Raw genomic sequence first — 18,041 nt, forward strand, 5'->3', positions numbered from 1 at the left:
TGCAATTTGCAGGAATAATTCTTTTGCAAGTTTTTATTACCTGGATCTTTTTAAATAGTTTTTAATATTGACTATATTACATTTACTACGCTTTGCAATTGCTTGTACTGCAATAGGAATATCGGTCATGGATTAGGATTGCGCTGTTGAAGGATCTGTGCAAACATAATGAGGCTTCTGAGTAATTAAACTCTTGTGTTATTTCTTCAACTTTCAGGATCCTTATCATGGTACAATAGTACTAGCAACTGTGAAAGGAGACGTACATGATATCGGCAAGAACATTGTGGCAGTCGTTCTGGGCTGCAACAACTTCAGGTAAAGAGACTAACATTAGGTAGCTGGGAACACAACTGTATAAGACTAGCTAATTAATATATTACGCTAGCTGCAGCTGTGGTATAAGAGGTGGGCATTTCTTGGGAACTGTCCTCTGTTTGCCAGGTTGTGGTTGGGAACACAGATCATACCAGCTATTACTAATGGGGAGGCAAGAGGGAGTATAGCCTCCTCCTTTAATACTTTTTTTCTCGAATAAATTGGCGTTTGAGGTGAATACAGTTTAACATCAACCGAAATGTAGATGAGAGCATCAATTTTTATATTTTTTTATATTAGTTAAATATAATAAGTATAATGTCTTAAACATGTAAGTATAATGTCTGAAGAAATCAGATACGACTATAGTAGGCAAGACTACGTGTGGGTTGTGTGTTGTGTTGGGGAAAAAGGAAGTCTTGTAAGATTCGAATGAACCTCTTAGTATGTTTTTCAAGCAGTTTGTTAACTATGAGGTTTTAAAAACTTGCTGGGGTATGTTTTTGTTCAATAAGAGATGAGATTCTCATCCTGTTTCTGAGCTTCAAAAGATAGAACTTCAAGAAAAGCCAGCTCTTTCAAGACCTGTGTACATCAAGCAGGATTGGCAACAGTGTCACGTTTCCATCAAGAGCTCTTTGTCAGGTGTCTGTCAAATGTTGCGCAAAGCTGAATCTGCTTTGCAACTCTGTCTTACCATTCATTCCTTTAGTTTTGTTTTTGACTTGGGGCTGTAATTTGCTCTAAAAAGAGCCAAAATGATCTCTTTATTTTAAAAAACAAAGGGTTGAAGCCAGTAGCAGTGCTGTTTATATGCAGTATATTCTGTTTCATTATCTCTTGAAATTCTGTCGATTGGTTTCAGGCTTTCTTGAGCTTCATTTGGACTTACTGAACTGAAACATAGTGTTTTCTGTCACCATGAGTATGAGTGAGGCTGAATGAAGGTAGCAGGCTGGGATGGCTTACTTGAAAAAAAAAAAAAAAAAACCCTTGGCAATGGCTAGGGTTAATAGGAATAAAATGCTAGCGAGGGAAATGCAGTGTCTCATTTCATAAAATGTATGCTTTAATAAGACAAAAAAACCCTTGATGTGAATTATCTTATGTTCCTGAGGTTAGATGTAATGTCCACAAAATCTTTTCCTATTGTCCAAATAACTTCAGAAATGCCACTGCTGTTGGCTGGCCCTGGTAGGCAGGTAAGCACCACACAGCCATTTACTCACTTCCACCCAGCCAACCTCAGTGGGTTGGGGAAAGAGGAAAGGAAGAATAAAAGCAAGAAAAATCGTGAGTGGAGATAAAAAATGTTTAATAAGTGAAGAAGTGGAAGAAGAGAGAAAAAAAAAAAAAACAAAAACCAAACAAAAAAACCCCAAATGATGCAAAGACAATCACTCACCACCTCCCACAGGTAGACTGACGCCTAGCCAGTTCCTGAGCAAAAGATAGCTAACCCTTGCTAAACCCCTTCCTCTCCCTTTTTATTGCTGAGCATGATATCATATGCCATGGAATATTTCTTTGGTTAGTTTGGGTCATCTGCCTGGTTGTGTCTACTCCCAACCTCTTGTGCACCCCCCGGTCTATTCCCTGGAGGGTTAGAGTAAGAAACAGAGAAGGCCTTGATGCTGGACAAACACTGTTCATCAATAGTTAAAACATTAGTGTGTTATCAGCATTGCTTTGGTCACAAATCTAAAACACAGCACCATATCAGCTGCTATGAAGAAAGTTAACTCCATCTCAGCCAGACTCAGTACAACCACAAAAAAATTATTTAAAAAAAAAAAAAAAGCCTCTTACGCTTGAATTTTCTTCTCTACTGTATCATCTGGAGCTCTGATGTATTGAAAATTTTGCCAGACCCAGAGGTATTTCCTATATTAAAACTCCCAACAGAGGTCTTAAGAGAAACAAACAAACAAACAAAAAAATCTCAATTTTAACTTCAATTTTAGGGCAGTCATTTACAGTAAGAGCAATGTATTTGCCCTTTAGCAGAAATTTGACCTGTTTTTAAAGAATCTTGTGTCATCTCACTTCTTTTCACAGAGTTATTGATTTAGGAGTCATGACTCCATGTGATAAGATATTGAGAGCTGCTGTTGAGAACAAAGCAGGTATACAGAGATTTCATTAGTACTCCTGAATTGTTTGATTTTAAACCCCACTCGCATTTTTTTATTGCTACTCATTGCATTCCTATGCTGTCTATGATTTGGTCAGACTATCTTCAGATAAATCAGAACTTTTGCATTAACAATAGTAATTATTTAGTATTTGGCACTTTTGTGAAACTTAGCCCAAGGAACTGAAAACCTGTATCAAAAGGACAACTCCAAGAGAGATGTTTCAGTATTTGTTTTACAGATGGATAAATGGAGACTTGGAAAGGTTAAATAATTTTGTGCTGGGTCTTAAATCAGTAAAAGAACTTGGCATTCAGCCTGCCAGATCAGTGAGTGTGAAATCGGGAATGAATTGTTCTAATAAATAATTAACTTTCTGAAACAAGTTACAGTTGCTTTGAAACAGTCTATTGCATCGTGGAAAAGATGAATTTTGTGGAACATAGGTGGTGAAGTTCGAAAGCGTTTCCTGTTTCTAAAAGCAGAGCTTATAATTGTTTTGTCTTGTTTCCCTCCTCAGTGCCAAACTTCTGAAGTTTGAAGCTTGCTAATCAGAATACTGTATATTTATTGCTGAAACTGGAGCAGTAGGTGTTCAGCAGCTGTGAAGACTATTCGAGAAATATCCTAAACTGGGGATTTGGAATCACTTTCATTCTTGGAAAGCTTTCACCTTCTAATTGGGTCAAACCTTGCTTCTAGACTAGCAACTACCTGCTTTTTATCTCACTGTTTTCTGTCTGACGCATGAAGCTATCTGATATATGAAAGGAACACTTTCTGTAATAATTTCTGTATCTTTCTAGAGTGGATTTGCTAAACTTTTTGTGTATGTGTGTTTGTAAATTTGCAATAGATATAATTGGCCTATCTGGTCTCATCACCCCTTCTTTGGATGAAATGATTTTTGTCGCCAAGGAAATGGAGAGACTGGCGATAAAGATTCCTTTGCTGATTGGAGGAGCAACTACTTCTAAGTAAGATATCTCAGTTGGGAAGATGGGGAATGTGTATGAAAATAGTGTTAACCAGGGAAAAAGAAAACTTATAGCCATTTCTCTCTCCCTTTCCCTCATTTTCCCCCAACACATGTGCTGGTATGTATATACCTAAGACTGAATGTTACTTCTTATATCAGAAGTCCTAGAATATAGAGGTAAAATGTGATTGGGACACAACAAATAATGGACATCTTAAACATTTAATTTTTGCAAGTGTTATGTATTTTGGAAATGTATATTGTATGTGGAAGTATGATATTTCTTTCTAAAAGTTCACACACATATGCATATGAATACAGTTCTGTTCTTCTAAGGGGTTAAATGATCTGTTTTGATTCACCAGAGCATTCTGAAAATGCAGGATTTTGAGACTAGAAATGGTCATGTTGACATCAGGGAGCTATTATCTTTAAGAAAATTAATGTATTTTCCTGGATCACTGTTCAGCACTGTGCTGATTGCATTGAGACCCCAGTCCTTTTCAAGAAGGCTGATAGGGGATAAATTCTAGCTGCTTGCCTTGAAATAGTTACCATTTTGCTTTTGATAGACTGAGCTTTTCTGTTGAGATCTTGTTCTCTCAGATCCATTCAAATGAAATAATGCAACTGCTATGATGTCCTGAAGACCAGTGTTGACAGCTCACTGACACCTAGTATTAACATTACCACAAATGTATTTTAGCCATGTGTAACGGCCTTGTGTCATGCTTTGCTAACTGGCTTATGTACAATATGCTTGAGTAGGTGACAGCTCAGAAGACTGCAGAAGTCATTTCTTGCATAACTAGAAGCTGTTAGCAGTGTTGCTTTCTTTATCAGAGCAGCACATATTCTAGCAGAACCATTAGCTCAATGTATTCTGTATTTTTGGCCTTGGCAAATTGTCCCGTAATTTTACAGACAGTGAAGAGTAGGATCACTGCCTGTTTTTATTGGTCCTGTAGTTACAATGCAAGGTTAAGTGTATCCTTTTTCTCCTTCTCCATGTGAGTCTCTTCCTATGGCTTTGATACTGAGAACAAACATGGAGGGTTTTTTCTTAAAACAAGAAAGGGAAAAACAAAAAAGGCTTTATTCTAAGTTGAGGTCTTAGGAGAGCCCTTTCTTCAGATCTCTTTTCAGTGTTTATACACAAGGCATTGTGGCCTAGTAATTGATGTCACATAACCAGCATCAAACAATTTTGTAGAATTTATTCACAGAGATGAACATAGCCAACAGCAAGGCTGGTTGCACTAGTTTTATCCTTGAAATTGTTGAAGAATATATGTATAATTTTGTATACATAAATAATAATTTTATTCATGTGAACTGTATATAAATATATACTTATGCATATGCCTAGACACATACAATTTCTATAAAATTTATGTCAAGTAAACATGGAAGACCGGAGTGGTAATATATATTTAATTTTACTTCCACAGTCTTAAGTTTAACCTCATGTGTGCATTCTGGAAGGTTGTGTACATGTCAGAGGTTGCTAATGAAGAACCATCTGCACTTTTTCTTTGTAATAAGTAGACATCGTTATCTGGAATAAGGAGAACATAAGTACTTGGAAGGGTGGTGAGTGAGGTCAGTTTGAAAGAGAGAGAGGCTGGATTTTAGCTACAGAATCTACATAATAGAGTTTCTTCATAACTTACAATAATGATGAAAGTTTGCATTCTTACTATACTGCTTTGGTAAATTCAGATGCTGACAAATAATGGTGGCAGTCTTGTTGTGGTAATGTCATGGTTTAACCCCAGCCAGCAGCTAAGCCCCACACTGCTTAGCTGCTCGCTTACTCCCCCACAGTGGGATGGGGGAGAGAATCAGAAGAGTAAAAGTGAGAAAACTCGTGGGTTGAGATAAAGACAATTTAATAGGAAAAGCAAAAGCCGTGCACACAAGCAAAGCAAAACAAGGAATTCATTCACTACTTCCCCTCGGCAGGCAGGTGTTCAGCCACCTCCAGGAAAGCAAGGCTGTGTCATGCTTATTGGTTCCTTGGGAAGACAAACACCATCACTCTGAATGTCCCCCTCCTTCCTTCTTCTTCCCCCAGCTTTACATGCTGAGCATGACGTCATATGGTGTGGAATATCCCTTTGGTCAGTTGGGATCAGCTGTCCCGGCTGTGTCCCCTCCCAGCTTCTTGTGCACCCCTAGCCTACTTGCTGGTGTCAGAAGCAGAAAAGGTCTTGGCTTTGTGTAAGCACTGCTCAGCGGTGACTAAAACATCCCTGTATTATCAACACTGTTTTCAGCACAAATCCAAAACACAGCCTTATACTAGCTATTATGGAAAAAAATAACTCTATCCCAGCCAAAACCAGCAAAATGTTTATTTTTAAAAAATATAAAAATTAATATGTACGAGTAGATACAGTGCCATTGTAGGACCGTGCCCTGGTTGTTTCCCTTGTTCCTATCAAAATAGAAGATACAATATCTTCTTCTCAAAAATGGAGCTGCCAAGATCAAAAGTGCATTGCTTAGAAGCAAATTAAGAAGATCCTGGACAGTTAGTTACACATCTGTGTTGCACAGTCATCAGTAACCTCCATGGCCAAGTGCTTTAAATATTTGACAGAACCTGAAGAAAAAGGAGATCTGATCTTTGCTGTGGAAGATCGCTTCCTGGGTTCTGATTTAAATTAATTTAAAAAATGGTGTTTGACCTTAGCATTCAAGAAAGCAAACTGAGCTTTGGCCTGCAAGGTCTTTGTTCCTGCACTTGCTTGCACAGTCTGCCAGGACTCTGAGCGACAGGGGTAGCCAGCTGCATTTCATGTGATAGCTTAGGCCTTAGTTTAGGATTCCAAAATTAAATTTAATCAACGAAGTACTATAAGTACAAAGTACTATAATGAAGTGATTCTTCATTATATGCTGAAGTATTTCCATGTGGACCGGAATATGAGTAAATGCTAAATAATCGGATGAATTGGGAGGTTTTTATGGGAATGACTTAACTGACCAAGCAGGTGCAAGTTTGTAATATGTATTGACCGCTGGCAGAATTCCTTCTTCAGGTGAGTAGAGAGCTTGTGCCTCTGGTTTTGAAGTAGAGCATCGTAGAAACGGAGTAATCATCATTGAAATATGTTAATGCTAATCCATAGACCCAGAAACTAGCATGTGGGAGGGAAAAATATAAGATGAGCAAAAAAGATTGAGAAAAAAATGTTAGGTTTTGGTAGGCTTAGTTTGGAACATTCTCACAGAAATTTTCTGAGACTTAAACTAATGAGTTGCTGATTTTCAGTCAGCTGGTAAGACAGTGAGGGAGTGTGAGTTGGCACATTATTTATGAAGCATTCCGATACTGTTTGAAGAAAAGTGTTTATGTACCTATTATTAAAATCTCTGTTTAATCATCCATGCATAGCAGATGGATGAATTGTTTTATTCTTTTGAAGTTCTGGTCTATGCATTAAGTCAGGATTTATTTCACTGGGGGCTTTGTCTGTTTTTTGTTTTGTTTTGTTTTGTTTGAGTTGTGAAATGCTCACTCTGTTTCTTTTTCATTTAAGAACACACACAGCTGTTAAAATTGCCCCACGATATAGCGCACCTGTAATTCATGTCCTGGATGCATCCAAGAGTGTTGTGGTTGTAAGTTCTAAATTATAGTTTCTCATCCATGCAAAAATATATGCCCTGTTTTTCTGTTGTGCCTCTCATCCTTTCCTTTAAGGCCTAACGTTATGGCAGAAAATTGAAGAGCCACAACAGAGACCGGTTTCTAAACTACTATTGCTTCAGTTATTTTTTGCTGCCACGTGGTTATCTCATCTGACTTGTGTCAATTATTGTTACTGAATACCTTTATTTAAATGCCCATTTCTCTAGTGAGGGTGACATGATTCATTCTGAGTCCTTGACTGTAGTTTTGAGATGTTTTATAGTGAAGAGCGATGGGGTTAGATGTGATCTGCTATTCTCTCTATTTTGGATATATTTCTGAAGTTAGTGATATGGCAACATTGGTACTATGAAACGTCTAGCTGAAATTTTCTGGGATGGATGCTCTCTTTGTCAGACAAATGGGTAGTCTTAGCTGGCACATACCTGCTGAAAAGAAGTAGGCCAAGCTGTGTGGTGTTTCTACAACTCTTCAGTCTCTAAAGTCTTGGAATATTCTTCTCTCGGGTCTTTCCAGAGCCAGACTTGGCTCTGCTAATATTACCTCTGTAGTAGGGCAGTACTCTCAGTGATAATCATATTCTTAAATATATTTTGAACCTAGCTTGCAAATTAGTTGTAAGGCTTAATTTAGTGTTGTCAAGTGTAACTGGAAACAAGAGTTGGAGAAAGACAGATAGCTTAGTCTGAAGTTCATACTCTGTCCTTACGATAGTATGTTACAGTATGTACCTAGCGGTTTCTCTTTACTTTTTTCAGTGCTCCCAGCTCTTAGACGAAAGTGTAAAGGATGATTTCTTTGAAGAAATATTAGAGGAATATGAAGAAATTAGACAAGAACACTATGAGTCTCTCAAGGTACAAATATAAGTGTTTTAGCTTCTTTTGTTTTTTGAAGTGGTTAGTACTTGCCTCATTACTAGTTGCCTCAGTTTCAGCTCCTTATGAAGACCTTCAAGTATATTTGTGCTGTTTAAAACGTGCGGTAGAATTGATGGAAAACTTCCAGAAGTGTTTATGAAATCAAATTTTGTAACCTATGAGGGAAAATTCTGCATGAGTCTTAACACATGCTTGGCAAATTCTTGATTGTCCTCCATGGGCAATCAGTGGTATTTAAGACATTTCCATGGAGCTGGCAGTCATGTCAACTTACCCAACCTACAGGAGACCAATGCTCTCCTGGAGCAGTAGCTGGAAACGGGGAGCTACACTGGGATAACTAAAATGGCATTGGTTGCTTTTCCTGGTACTAAGCCACACTCTATTGAGTATTTTACAACACCATGCTTTCCTGATGTGTTCATATTGTTCAGGTTAGCGATCTGAGTAGTCTCAAAGTACAGAGCTGAGGCTGCCATTTGAGGAAAGTGAAGAGAAGGAAGCAATGAAATGTGGAGATGGACTGTGCAAATTAACAGTAGGAAACAAGTAACATGACTCCTCAGAGGCTGTCTGTGTAAATAAACACAGAAGCAAGCTGAAAGTCACCTGGCTCTTACCTGGTCTCTTGATAAAGAAAGATAAAGCTTGAGGCCTCCTGCTGAGGACATTTGGTGTGACCAAACTTAAGACTGTCTTTGCACAGGGAACCAGTCCGCTAAGCTGAGATCAGTGAGTGCAGCACTCTCCTTTAAGCAGAGGTCAGCAGTGAATTCATGGGCCTTACTGAAGTTGCTATAAATTTCCTGTGCCTTTCAGAAGAGCCAGTAATTTGCCCAGAGGCATGCTCCAATGGTGGTGGTGTCACTGCAAATCTAAGCTTTTTGCAGGCAGTAGGAAAATATCTTGCTGTACCTGTATTTTCATGTAATTTGAAGTAATAAAGGAACTTCTGGTGTAGGTCAGAGGAACTAGAAATCCTGTAGGCCTGTTTCATTAGAAGTATACAGGAAAAAATAATGGTATGGTTGTGATGTAACCTTACTTTACACTTGTGAACTGGGAGTTGTTGGAACTGAAACTGTCTGTTGTCAGATTTGTGTTGTCAGATTTTTGAGTAAAACTCTACCACCAAGTCAACAGTTACAGTTTATCTGTCTGGAAGATGGCTGGCTTTGGGAAATTAACCTTTATGTCCATACAGGAAAGAAGATACTTGTCTCTACAGCAAGCTAGAAGAAAAGGTTTCCATAATGACTGGTTATCAGGCCATAAACCAGGTCAGTTTAAATGTTGTTGTTTGTTGTTGCTGTGCCTTTACTTTATTTTATTTTACTTTATGTATTTATTTTATATATTTTTTTTTAATTAGATTATGCTTCCTTAAACTTCAGGATATAGTAGTGTAACAACTTGAGTAAATTGGTGTCTGTCTGAGCAGAGATTTTTTTTTTTTGCATAAATTTGAGCATCTGGTTTCTGCTTTATATTTTTCACAGTATATTTAAAAAATAAATTAATAGTTAATAAAAAAAAGGGAAAAAAATCATAAAACAGTGAGTTACCCATAACACCATATAATCGAACATAAGTCTAATGCCTGCTTTGCAAAATAATGTCAGACTGGCTTATTATATTGCAAAGCTTACTATACCATATTTAGGGAACACACCTAATATAGTATTTGTATCAAATTCCTCCTTACACTTTTTCCTACCCTTCCCCCATCAGTTTCTGTACCAGTTTGTTTTGATTTTTTTTTTTAAAAGTATAAACAGCATTCCACAAGAAGTTGCATCCTGCAGTGACACTAACACTTCACTGCTTTCTGCCATTTCATTTACAAGATTCAACGAGATGCTAATTTTCAATAGCTCATCTTTAATAAAGGTTGCATTATAAAGTATTGAACACCAGAGACAAAACAAGTGCAAAGCTTGTGGCTACATCATAACATAGATACATCTTGCTTTTTCACTTGTGCACATGCATCTGAACAAGTGTGTGGTGGTTGCAAAAGTTCTTATAAATTACATACTAATTTACAGAACTATTCTACAGTACCATAGCAGGTAATATGTCTGTGTACAGAAAGCGGGATTTTTAAATATGGAAGGTATAGGCCCAAAAAATATGTTAGGTATTGATAAGTTGTGTAGGTTTTTTTTCTGTTTTGGCCAATATTTTGGCCAATGAAATAAGTTCGGAAGTCCAACAGCTAATAAATATTGATTTATATGAAAAGGCCTTAAATCTTCTATTTCAACTTTATATGCCTTTTATGCTTTTTTTTTTTTAAATCACATTGTAACTGTAGAGTATGATATGACAGTGAGAGTTCTAAGACAAATACTTTGGAAGAGGTCCTTTGCAGTGGCGGAGGCTGGTGAGCATCAATTATGCTACACATATAAGAGCAATATTAAATTATTTTCATCATGTCAGATTGTACTACTTATTCCTACAGTTAAACCAAAATTCATCGGCACAAAAGTCTTTGAAGATTATGACCTGAATAGGCTGGTAGAATACATTGACTGGAAGCCTTTCTTTGATGTCTGGCAACTTAGGGGAAAGTATCCCAACCGGGGTTTCCCTAAAGTCTTTAATGATAAAACTGTAGGTGAGTATTACTTCATGTAAATAATCCTAACAGAACTGCCATGCTGCATTAAGATTCTGAATGTTTTGAAATAGTGAAAATACGTGGAAACGTAGTGTCACTGAACTAATTTGTTTAAAGCAACACTTAGTGAACCAAGTGTTGGCATGTGAGGCTGAAAAATAAATGGGGAAAAATGCTCAATCACCTTATTTAGAATTCTCCTGCCAAAACACAGGGAGGTGGCAGCAGAGCACTTAGTATATCTGCGTCCCTGTTGTGGGTGAAGATGGCGAGAGGGCTCGGTCGCCTTTTGAAACTATTCGGTAGGCCTTGAAATACATAATGAAACTGCAAGGGTGACACTGAAATCAGTGTTCTGGATCTGCTGCACTGTGGTAATGTAGGTGCACACACATGTGCTCTGTTGCTCATTTTATTCTGCATCCTCTGCCTCTACTAGAATGGTGCTGGCTGATATATGTACAACTGTATAGACACTGTATAATTACACTGCTATCTCTCTGTTTGCTGTAGCTGACAGATTGTTGCAGTCATCAGAGAATTATGTGGAAAATGAACCAATCTTCAGCAATTCTTAAACCCATTTAGCCAGTTGTGAAAACATACCTTTTCTAAAGGGTTCTCTTTTTTTTGATAGGTGAAGAAGCAAAGAGAGTTTATAATGATGCTCAAAATCTACTGAAAACGTTGATTAATCAAAAGAAATTACAAGCCAGAGGTGTGGTTGGGTTCTGGCCAGCTCAAAGTGTTCAGGATGATATCCATTTATATGCTGTAGAAGAGGCAGTGGGATCTTCGGAACCAATAGCAAAATTTTATGGCTTGAGGCAACAGGTACAATGACAGAACATTTGTTAAATAAAGCGATTTTTTTTTTTTCCCCTGAATTGCAAGAATGTAACAGAAGTGCCCTATTAAAATCTGTGCAGAAAATGGTGGTTGTAATCTGTCTGCAGCTGTTGTCTTGCCATTTCTTTCAGTAATAACACGATCTTGTTAGTGATGACCTAGGTATTTGTATTGTACTACTTGTAGTTTTTGCATTGTAGTAGTTGTACAAAATGCTTTGTAGATTTGACATCTTCAGGTATGACGTGCATTTTCTGTCTTCATTTTAATATTTAAGATGTCCTAAAACACTGTGCTGTATAAATTCATCACATGGATCCTGTGTACTAAATTAGAACCTAATGAACCTTAGTTCTCTAATATCCCTGGATTCTGCCTTAGATGAGAAATTCTGCTTGAATGTGTTAAAGGTTAAAAACACTTACAATTAAAATACCTGGAAAATAAAGCTCAATGGAGATAAGTGTTTTTGATAGTTTTAATTTTTATGTAAAATTCCCCATATGAAGAGGCAGTTTAGAATTAGTTATGACTGCTAATTCTGATTGAGAGAACAATTATTCTAAGTATTCATGCTTGAATCATACTTACCTAGATTTGCATTTATTTTGATAGATTGAACATTTTCAAGATATTCTGCCTCTCCTTCTTCCCTACCTTCTGACTTGGCTTCTTCATAGTTCACATATTCAGAGTCATCAACATGGCAGAAACAAATTTAACAACTACCTAAATTTCTGGAGTCCTTTGCCAGTATTGCAGAACTGTACTAAGAAATACATGACTTTATCTGTTCCAGTTCCCTGGAACAGATTATCTGTTGCATGGAGATGGATCTAGTGTATCTTGGCAATCCATGGCAGATGTTTATATAAACTGTTCTCACAGGCATTCAGGCAGGGCTGTTCCAGGGCCTGACTACCTAGTTAAACATTTTGATATCCCATGTAAAGCAAGTTTACTACTGTTTCTTTTTCTGGTCTTTTCCCAGGGTTCTCCCAAGGAGAATATCTGATTTGATGTTCTTCTTGTAATGGCTTTTACTATTGGAATACTGTTATTTTCCTTAATCTTTTTATTTTGTATATTCCCTATTTATTCAGGCTTTTCTCAAAGCTTAAGGCCATGAAACATTGTGCTATTGTGGGTACTGTTCTTCTGGACTCTATGTATTTTAGCTACGTCTCTTTCAATCTGGTGTATGTAGTAATTCAGCAGAGGCTTTACCAGAGGCAAAGTAGAAGAGAATAATTGTCTCCCGTTTCTCATATAAAATGTTCCTTTTGGTACACAGAGTTCTCTCCATGACATTGACACTATTAAGGCTGTGACGTAAATCTAGAAGTTGGAGATGTGCTTAGTATTTTCCTTAACTGTAATCATTACAAAAGAACTTAAAATTAACGTAGATTTCACCTGTGTGGAAAAAGGATATTTCTTCAGTTTTATGGTACTTTCTGTAACCTAGTAGGTTATAGAAACTAGGAAATCAGTTGACCATTTTCCTTCGTTTCTCGTGGTGGTGGTGGTTTATTCATTTTTTAAACTGCAGTTGGGAGTGGGTGGAAAGCAATGTTAAAATATTGTCATATAATAAGAAAATGCGGAGAGGAATCTTCAGCTAAGTGATGGCCATGAAATAACTTTCATCTCTCTGTAAGTTGGGTAGATTTACAAGAGCTGTGCCACTTTTTAAATAGCAGTCGTGTTCCCACAATGAATACGCTGATACGATCCTCAACTGTAAGACTTCTTGTTAGGTGCTGTGGCCAGCATTCAGTCACCTCTTTCTATTGCCTTTTTTCCATTTTGGAAAAGGATCCAGTGAGCGGGATATTTCCTATTTGCGTCAACCCACTTGAACTTTTACTTGGGATTCAACTTTCCAGTAGTGATAGATGCATTTTATTTGCATTTGTGCGTGGCTAGTGTAAACCTACATCCTGGAGCACTGTTTTGTCTGGATTACTGAGCACATGGTTTGTAGCATAAGAAACTAGGAGTGTTTATAAACTCTCACAGCCATTCTAAAATGGGAGTTGCTGAAGAATTCTGCAGTTTGCATAACTGGGATGCAAACGATCAACCATCAGTTTTGCTAACAAATGTGGAATCTGTAAGTGCTAGAGATGGAAAATTCCTCCTCTTACCCAGTGGTTGGTACAAGAGTGTTCCTTATTTTGTAATAATTTGACTGCATAATAAGCTGTTAAATCTTACTAGCTGTAAACAGAAGCAAAACATATCTATATGTGTGTTCAGCACAGCATCTCTTTGACATTTTGTTCTTCAGTGATCCAAACACCCTCAGAGTAAGAGAGGTGTTTTTCTTCTAATTCAAGTACAAGAAAGCCATCATGGCTCAAAGACTAGTTAGGTGTTTGTCAGAAATGCCTTAAGCCCTTTAGTCTTTAGATTAATAGTGCACTAATACTTAATATGTTTTTTCAATGTTCTGATTTATTGCATTGTTCTTGTTACTTTAGGCTGAAAAGGACTCTGCCTGCACAGATCCATATTACTGCCTCTCTGACTTCATCGCACCACTGGATTCTGGCATTTGTGACTACTTAGGCCTGTTTGCTGTGGCCTGCTTTGGTGTAGATGAGTTATGCAATGAATTTAGGAAACAGGATGATGAATACAACATCATAATGGTAAAGGCTCTTGGCGATCGGTTGGCAGAGGTATGAGGTTTTATCATGTGTTTCCTTGCAAATTTTCTGACTGTGTACTAGATTTGCTTGACAGGTTGCTGTTTCAAGTTTAGCACAAACTTAGACTGTTGCCTATAATGTGTTGCTCTGCATTAAATCTGAAAGTGAATGGGTTCTACTGAAATTGTCTTCAGAGGAGAGTCCTCTTCTGAGCCGGAGGGGACTCTGCTGTCCATATCTTCCAGCTTGAAAAGCATCTCTGAGTTCTTTATGAGGGTTTTGACGATTGATAGAATTTAGTAGATTTTTAAAACAAGGCTGTTTAAAAAGAACTATCTTTAAATCTTGTTTCGTCTACATGAGAATGTGTTTGGACCCAGGTGTGACCCACCGATTATGTTCTTGAATTGCAGACATGCCTTCTGCTTTTAATGGTGACCATGCAGATGTATCCAGGGTACAAGTCTTTTGACTTGATGTGTCTTAGGCTTAGACAGACATGTCCTTAAAGCTCTAACTGAAGTGGTTTAGAAAATGCTCCCTCCTACCCCTCTATCCCCATCTGCCTGCCCCCATGCTTACACCTAAGTAACCATGTTGAAATTTAGAGCAACTTCGGTGCAATGCAAATGAGGTTAGCTCTAGTTGTGTATTTCAAGCTATAACAGAGTTTCAGAAATTACTATTAGATGCCATCTAATGATATTTACTGAAGTCGAAATTTCTCCTGAAGGCAACCATTGCTGGCAAAATAGTGTAAGCTGTAAGAGCAGTTAAGAAAAGCTGTTGCCCACTTTCGGCTAGAGGAAAGGTCCTCTCCTAAAAAGGGCAGCGGCATTTACTTACATCTGATACTAGCATGGATGCAAGAATGATGTGGCCTTCCATAGCTAGACCTGGACGAGATACCCAGATAGTCAAGACCGAATGACTTCAGTGCTATAATGGTGTATTGCTACCATAGGCTGATGAACTTCATCTCTTCCAGGTACTTGTCCACATCTTTGCCTCTTCAAGTATGTAGGATTTTAAAGCAGGAAAACAAAAAAAATACTGCCTCCCAATAACAGAAAAAACAAAAATACTTGAATTAACAAAATAAGTATTGTATTTTAATGCTATCAAATTTCTCACCTATGATAAGAGCTCCCTTAAAAGTTAAAATGGGAATGGGAAGAAAGTCTCTGTCATTGTTTGTCTTCATCAAATAATTTGTGCAGACTGATGCAATAGCTAAAAAAAAAAAAAAGAAAAAATCTTTGCATTCTATTCCAAGGCATTTGCTGAGGAGCTCCATGAAAGGGTTCGAAGGGAATTCTGGGCTTACTGTAGTACTGAGCAGCTAGATCTCTCTGACCTACGCAGAATTAAATATGAGGGAATTCGCCCTGCCCCTGGATATCCAAGCCAGCCTGACCATACAGAAAAACTCACCATGTGGAAACTTGCAAACATTAAGGAAACAACAGGTACCTCTATTTGCTTTACTAAGATTTTTAAACTGTTTTTATGCAAATGAAAGGTTGAAATGCCAACAAAACAGCGAATTGGGTGGTGCAGAGCTACATAAAAAAACCAAACTGAAGCGGTTCTGGGAGTTGCTGCCTTCCCCTTTTCATTGCCATTTTTATTTTGCCTGATTCAAAGAAGGATTTGCAAAATACTGCCAGTGCTTTTGGTGAAGGACTAATGTCCCTAATTAGCAGATTGCATGCAAACAGGGTTCTGCCACACAGAGAAAAATTCTAGCATCCTTATGGTTGCAAGAAGACATTCCAGATATAAACAGGAAAAAAGCCAATTCAGCAGTGTATTTCCTGGTCCACAGAAACCTTGACATGGTAACTCTTAAAGGAATGAATTTCACTTGTTTTCCTCTGTTATTTTATGTGTCAGACACTTCACTGCTACTTCCACAATTCCAAACATACCTTCCTGTGTTTCAAAATCTCTAGTTATCCATTTCATTTGCCCCCTCAAATTGTACATACTCTACAGTAATACTGTAATGAAAGTCTGCCATATATTTAAACCTATGTGTATTTCTTTAATAGTTAACAAGTGGAAAATGGTTTTGTTTTTATTTCATCTGAAAGCTCCTTGAGTTTGCTTGAAGCTGCCCAACAAAAAAAGGTTCTGAATTTATGCTTATTATTAATTTAGAAATAAGAAAACTCTCATTCTCTTTTCCAGGAATTGGTTTAACTGAATCACTAGCAATGATACCTGCTTCTGCAGTTTCTGGCCTCTACTTTTCCAGTCCCAAATCCAAATATTTTGCTGTTGGCAAGATATGTAAAGATCAGGTAACTTGCACTGTCCATTGTGGTAGTGTTACAGAATTCAAAACCACCTTGTGAGCAGATGTTCCAAAAATTTTTGTAAACAGTAAAACCTGGAGTTTCCAAATCTTCATCATGTTTTGTGGTCCCTTTGCAGGTTGAAGATTATGCACGGAGAAAAAGTTTGTCTGTGGCAGAGGTGGAGAAATGGCTGGGACCCATTTTGGGATATGATACTGAATAACTGTGACACTTGTGGATGAACATTTTCTTTTGATGGTCTATTTGCCAGAAGGAACAAGAAAATCCTTCCCACTGAAAACAGCTTTCTTCCATCCATCCCAATAGCTTGTCTGATTGTTTTTAATTTTTGATCAAGGAATTTAATAGTTCAGATCTGCCCTGTGCTCTTGGCTTGGGACCATGAATGCATTGCAGATCTCTCAGTCATAGCAATATACTTTTATTTGTTTTTATTTCTTGCACAAATACTCTAGCTGAGCAGCTACATGTAGGGTGAGATGTAGAAGCTGCAAAGCTCTCCTGTCTTCAGGAAGGCTTTGAAATCAGGGGCAAGAATTTCTATCCCATTGGCTGTGGATATAATGTTATACATGGAATAGAATTTGACTTCTGTTATTTTAATGTGTTGTGGCAAGTCCATGTACAATGTGATTTTTCTGTAAAGTCAGCAAAGGTTTTATACTGAGTGATCAAGGACAACTGAAGTACAACAGATTTCCTTTTTTAAAATCTGTCTGCTCTGTGTTTATGTCATGTGATTGGGAATATATGTTGGCCTCTGTGAATAATATCAGGATTTTAAATTACTTTGTGATTATGACTGTAGTTAGAACTATCAAAATAATACAATGTGCTGGAGCAATGCTGTATTATGACAGAATATGAAATGGGATGACTGAGCCCATGGAATTGTCCACCTCATGCTTCCTTTTCCTTTCAGCAAGCCACAGTCTGTTTCTGCTCTGTATAAAGGGTAATGGCACTTCCTACCTTACAGTTATGTTGTGAGGCGTAATTTGTATTTAAACAATCTTTTGTATGTGAAAAATATGAGAGAAGCAGAACTGTTACTATAGACAGACAGAAAGCTTGGAGCTGACTTCAGTTTTACAAACTCTTTAAGCTTCAGGGTACCTGGATTTTAAAAGCAAATAGTAGCAATACTATCATAAGTTGTAACAGTTAATACCGTAGGCTTATTCTTCAGATTTAACTCTGAATGAGCTAATTGTTCATAGCTTTTAATAATCTCTGAAAGTGCCTCAGGTATTATTTAAATGCTAATTTAGTAAAATATTATGACAGAAACCCCTCATTTTTCTGGTCTCTAATTGTAAAGAAAAGACCAATATTATAAAGAGAATGTTCTTTTAAATAGTTTATCTGTAATCTATTAATAGCTATATAATTTTTGTAATGTCTTCATCTGACTTTATGCTAAAAGAATCATCTTGTATCAACAGTTTAATAAAGGTTAAGCTGTCAGTGGTGTTATCCTATTAGAATCCTTTAAATGGCAACAATAAAATGTGTGCAATAGTCTGAACAGATAATGTCAAAATTAATATGCACGTTGTACCATGAATCTGAAATTATAAAGGCCACTAAGGGGTTTTTAAAGCAGTGGAG

The 18,041-nt window shown here is 37.3% G+C and overlaps 1 protein-coding gene across 2 annotated transcripts in view; it reads left to right on the forward strand.

Annotated features, from left to right (window-relative positions):
• MTR (5-methyltetrahydrofolate-homocysteine methyltransferase) overlaps window positions 1-17,958 on the forward strand; it is a 52,415-nt gene extending 34,457 nt beyond the window's left edge. The window contains exons 22-33 of one of the 2 annotated variants that reach the window (XM_075146528.1): window positions 218-318; window positions 2,377-2,444; window positions 3,310-3,430; window positions 6,981-7,062; window positions 7,852-7,950; window positions 9,179-9,254; window positions 10,442-10,597; window positions 11,238-11,434; window positions 13,936-14,136; window positions 15,383-15,575; window positions 16,300-16,412; window positions 16,546-17,958. In XM_075146528.1, the coding sequence (XP_075002629.1) occupies window positions 218-318; window positions 2,377-2,444; window positions 3,310-3,430; window positions 6,981-7,062; window positions 7,852-7,950; window positions 9,179-9,254; window positions 10,442-10,597; window positions 11,238-11,434; window positions 13,936-14,136; window positions 15,383-15,575; window positions 16,300-16,412; window positions 16,546-16,632 (1,494 nt within the window). In that variant the 3' untranslated portion in view covers window positions 16,633-17,958. Of the gene's footprint in view, window positions 1-217; window positions 319-2,376; window positions 2,445-2,973; window positions 3,115-3,309; window positions 3,431-6,980; window positions 7,063-7,851; window positions 7,951-9,178; window positions 9,255-10,441; window positions 10,598-11,237; window positions 11,435-13,935; window positions 14,137-15,382; window positions 15,576-16,299; window positions 16,413-16,545 lie in introns of those variants that run through there. The other variant, XM_075146529.1, reaches the window with a different exon arrangement.
• The last annotated feature ends 83 nt before the right edge of the window (window positions 17,959-18,041 follow it).

This window comes from Calonectris borealis, chromosome 3 (genome assembly GCF_964195595.1).
Source record: "Calonectris borealis chromosome 3, bCalBor7.hap1.2, whole genome shotgun sequence".
In the NCBI taxonomy this organism is placed as follows: Eukaryota; Metazoa; Chordata; class Aves; order Procellariiformes; family Procellariidae; genus Calonectris; species Calonectris borealis.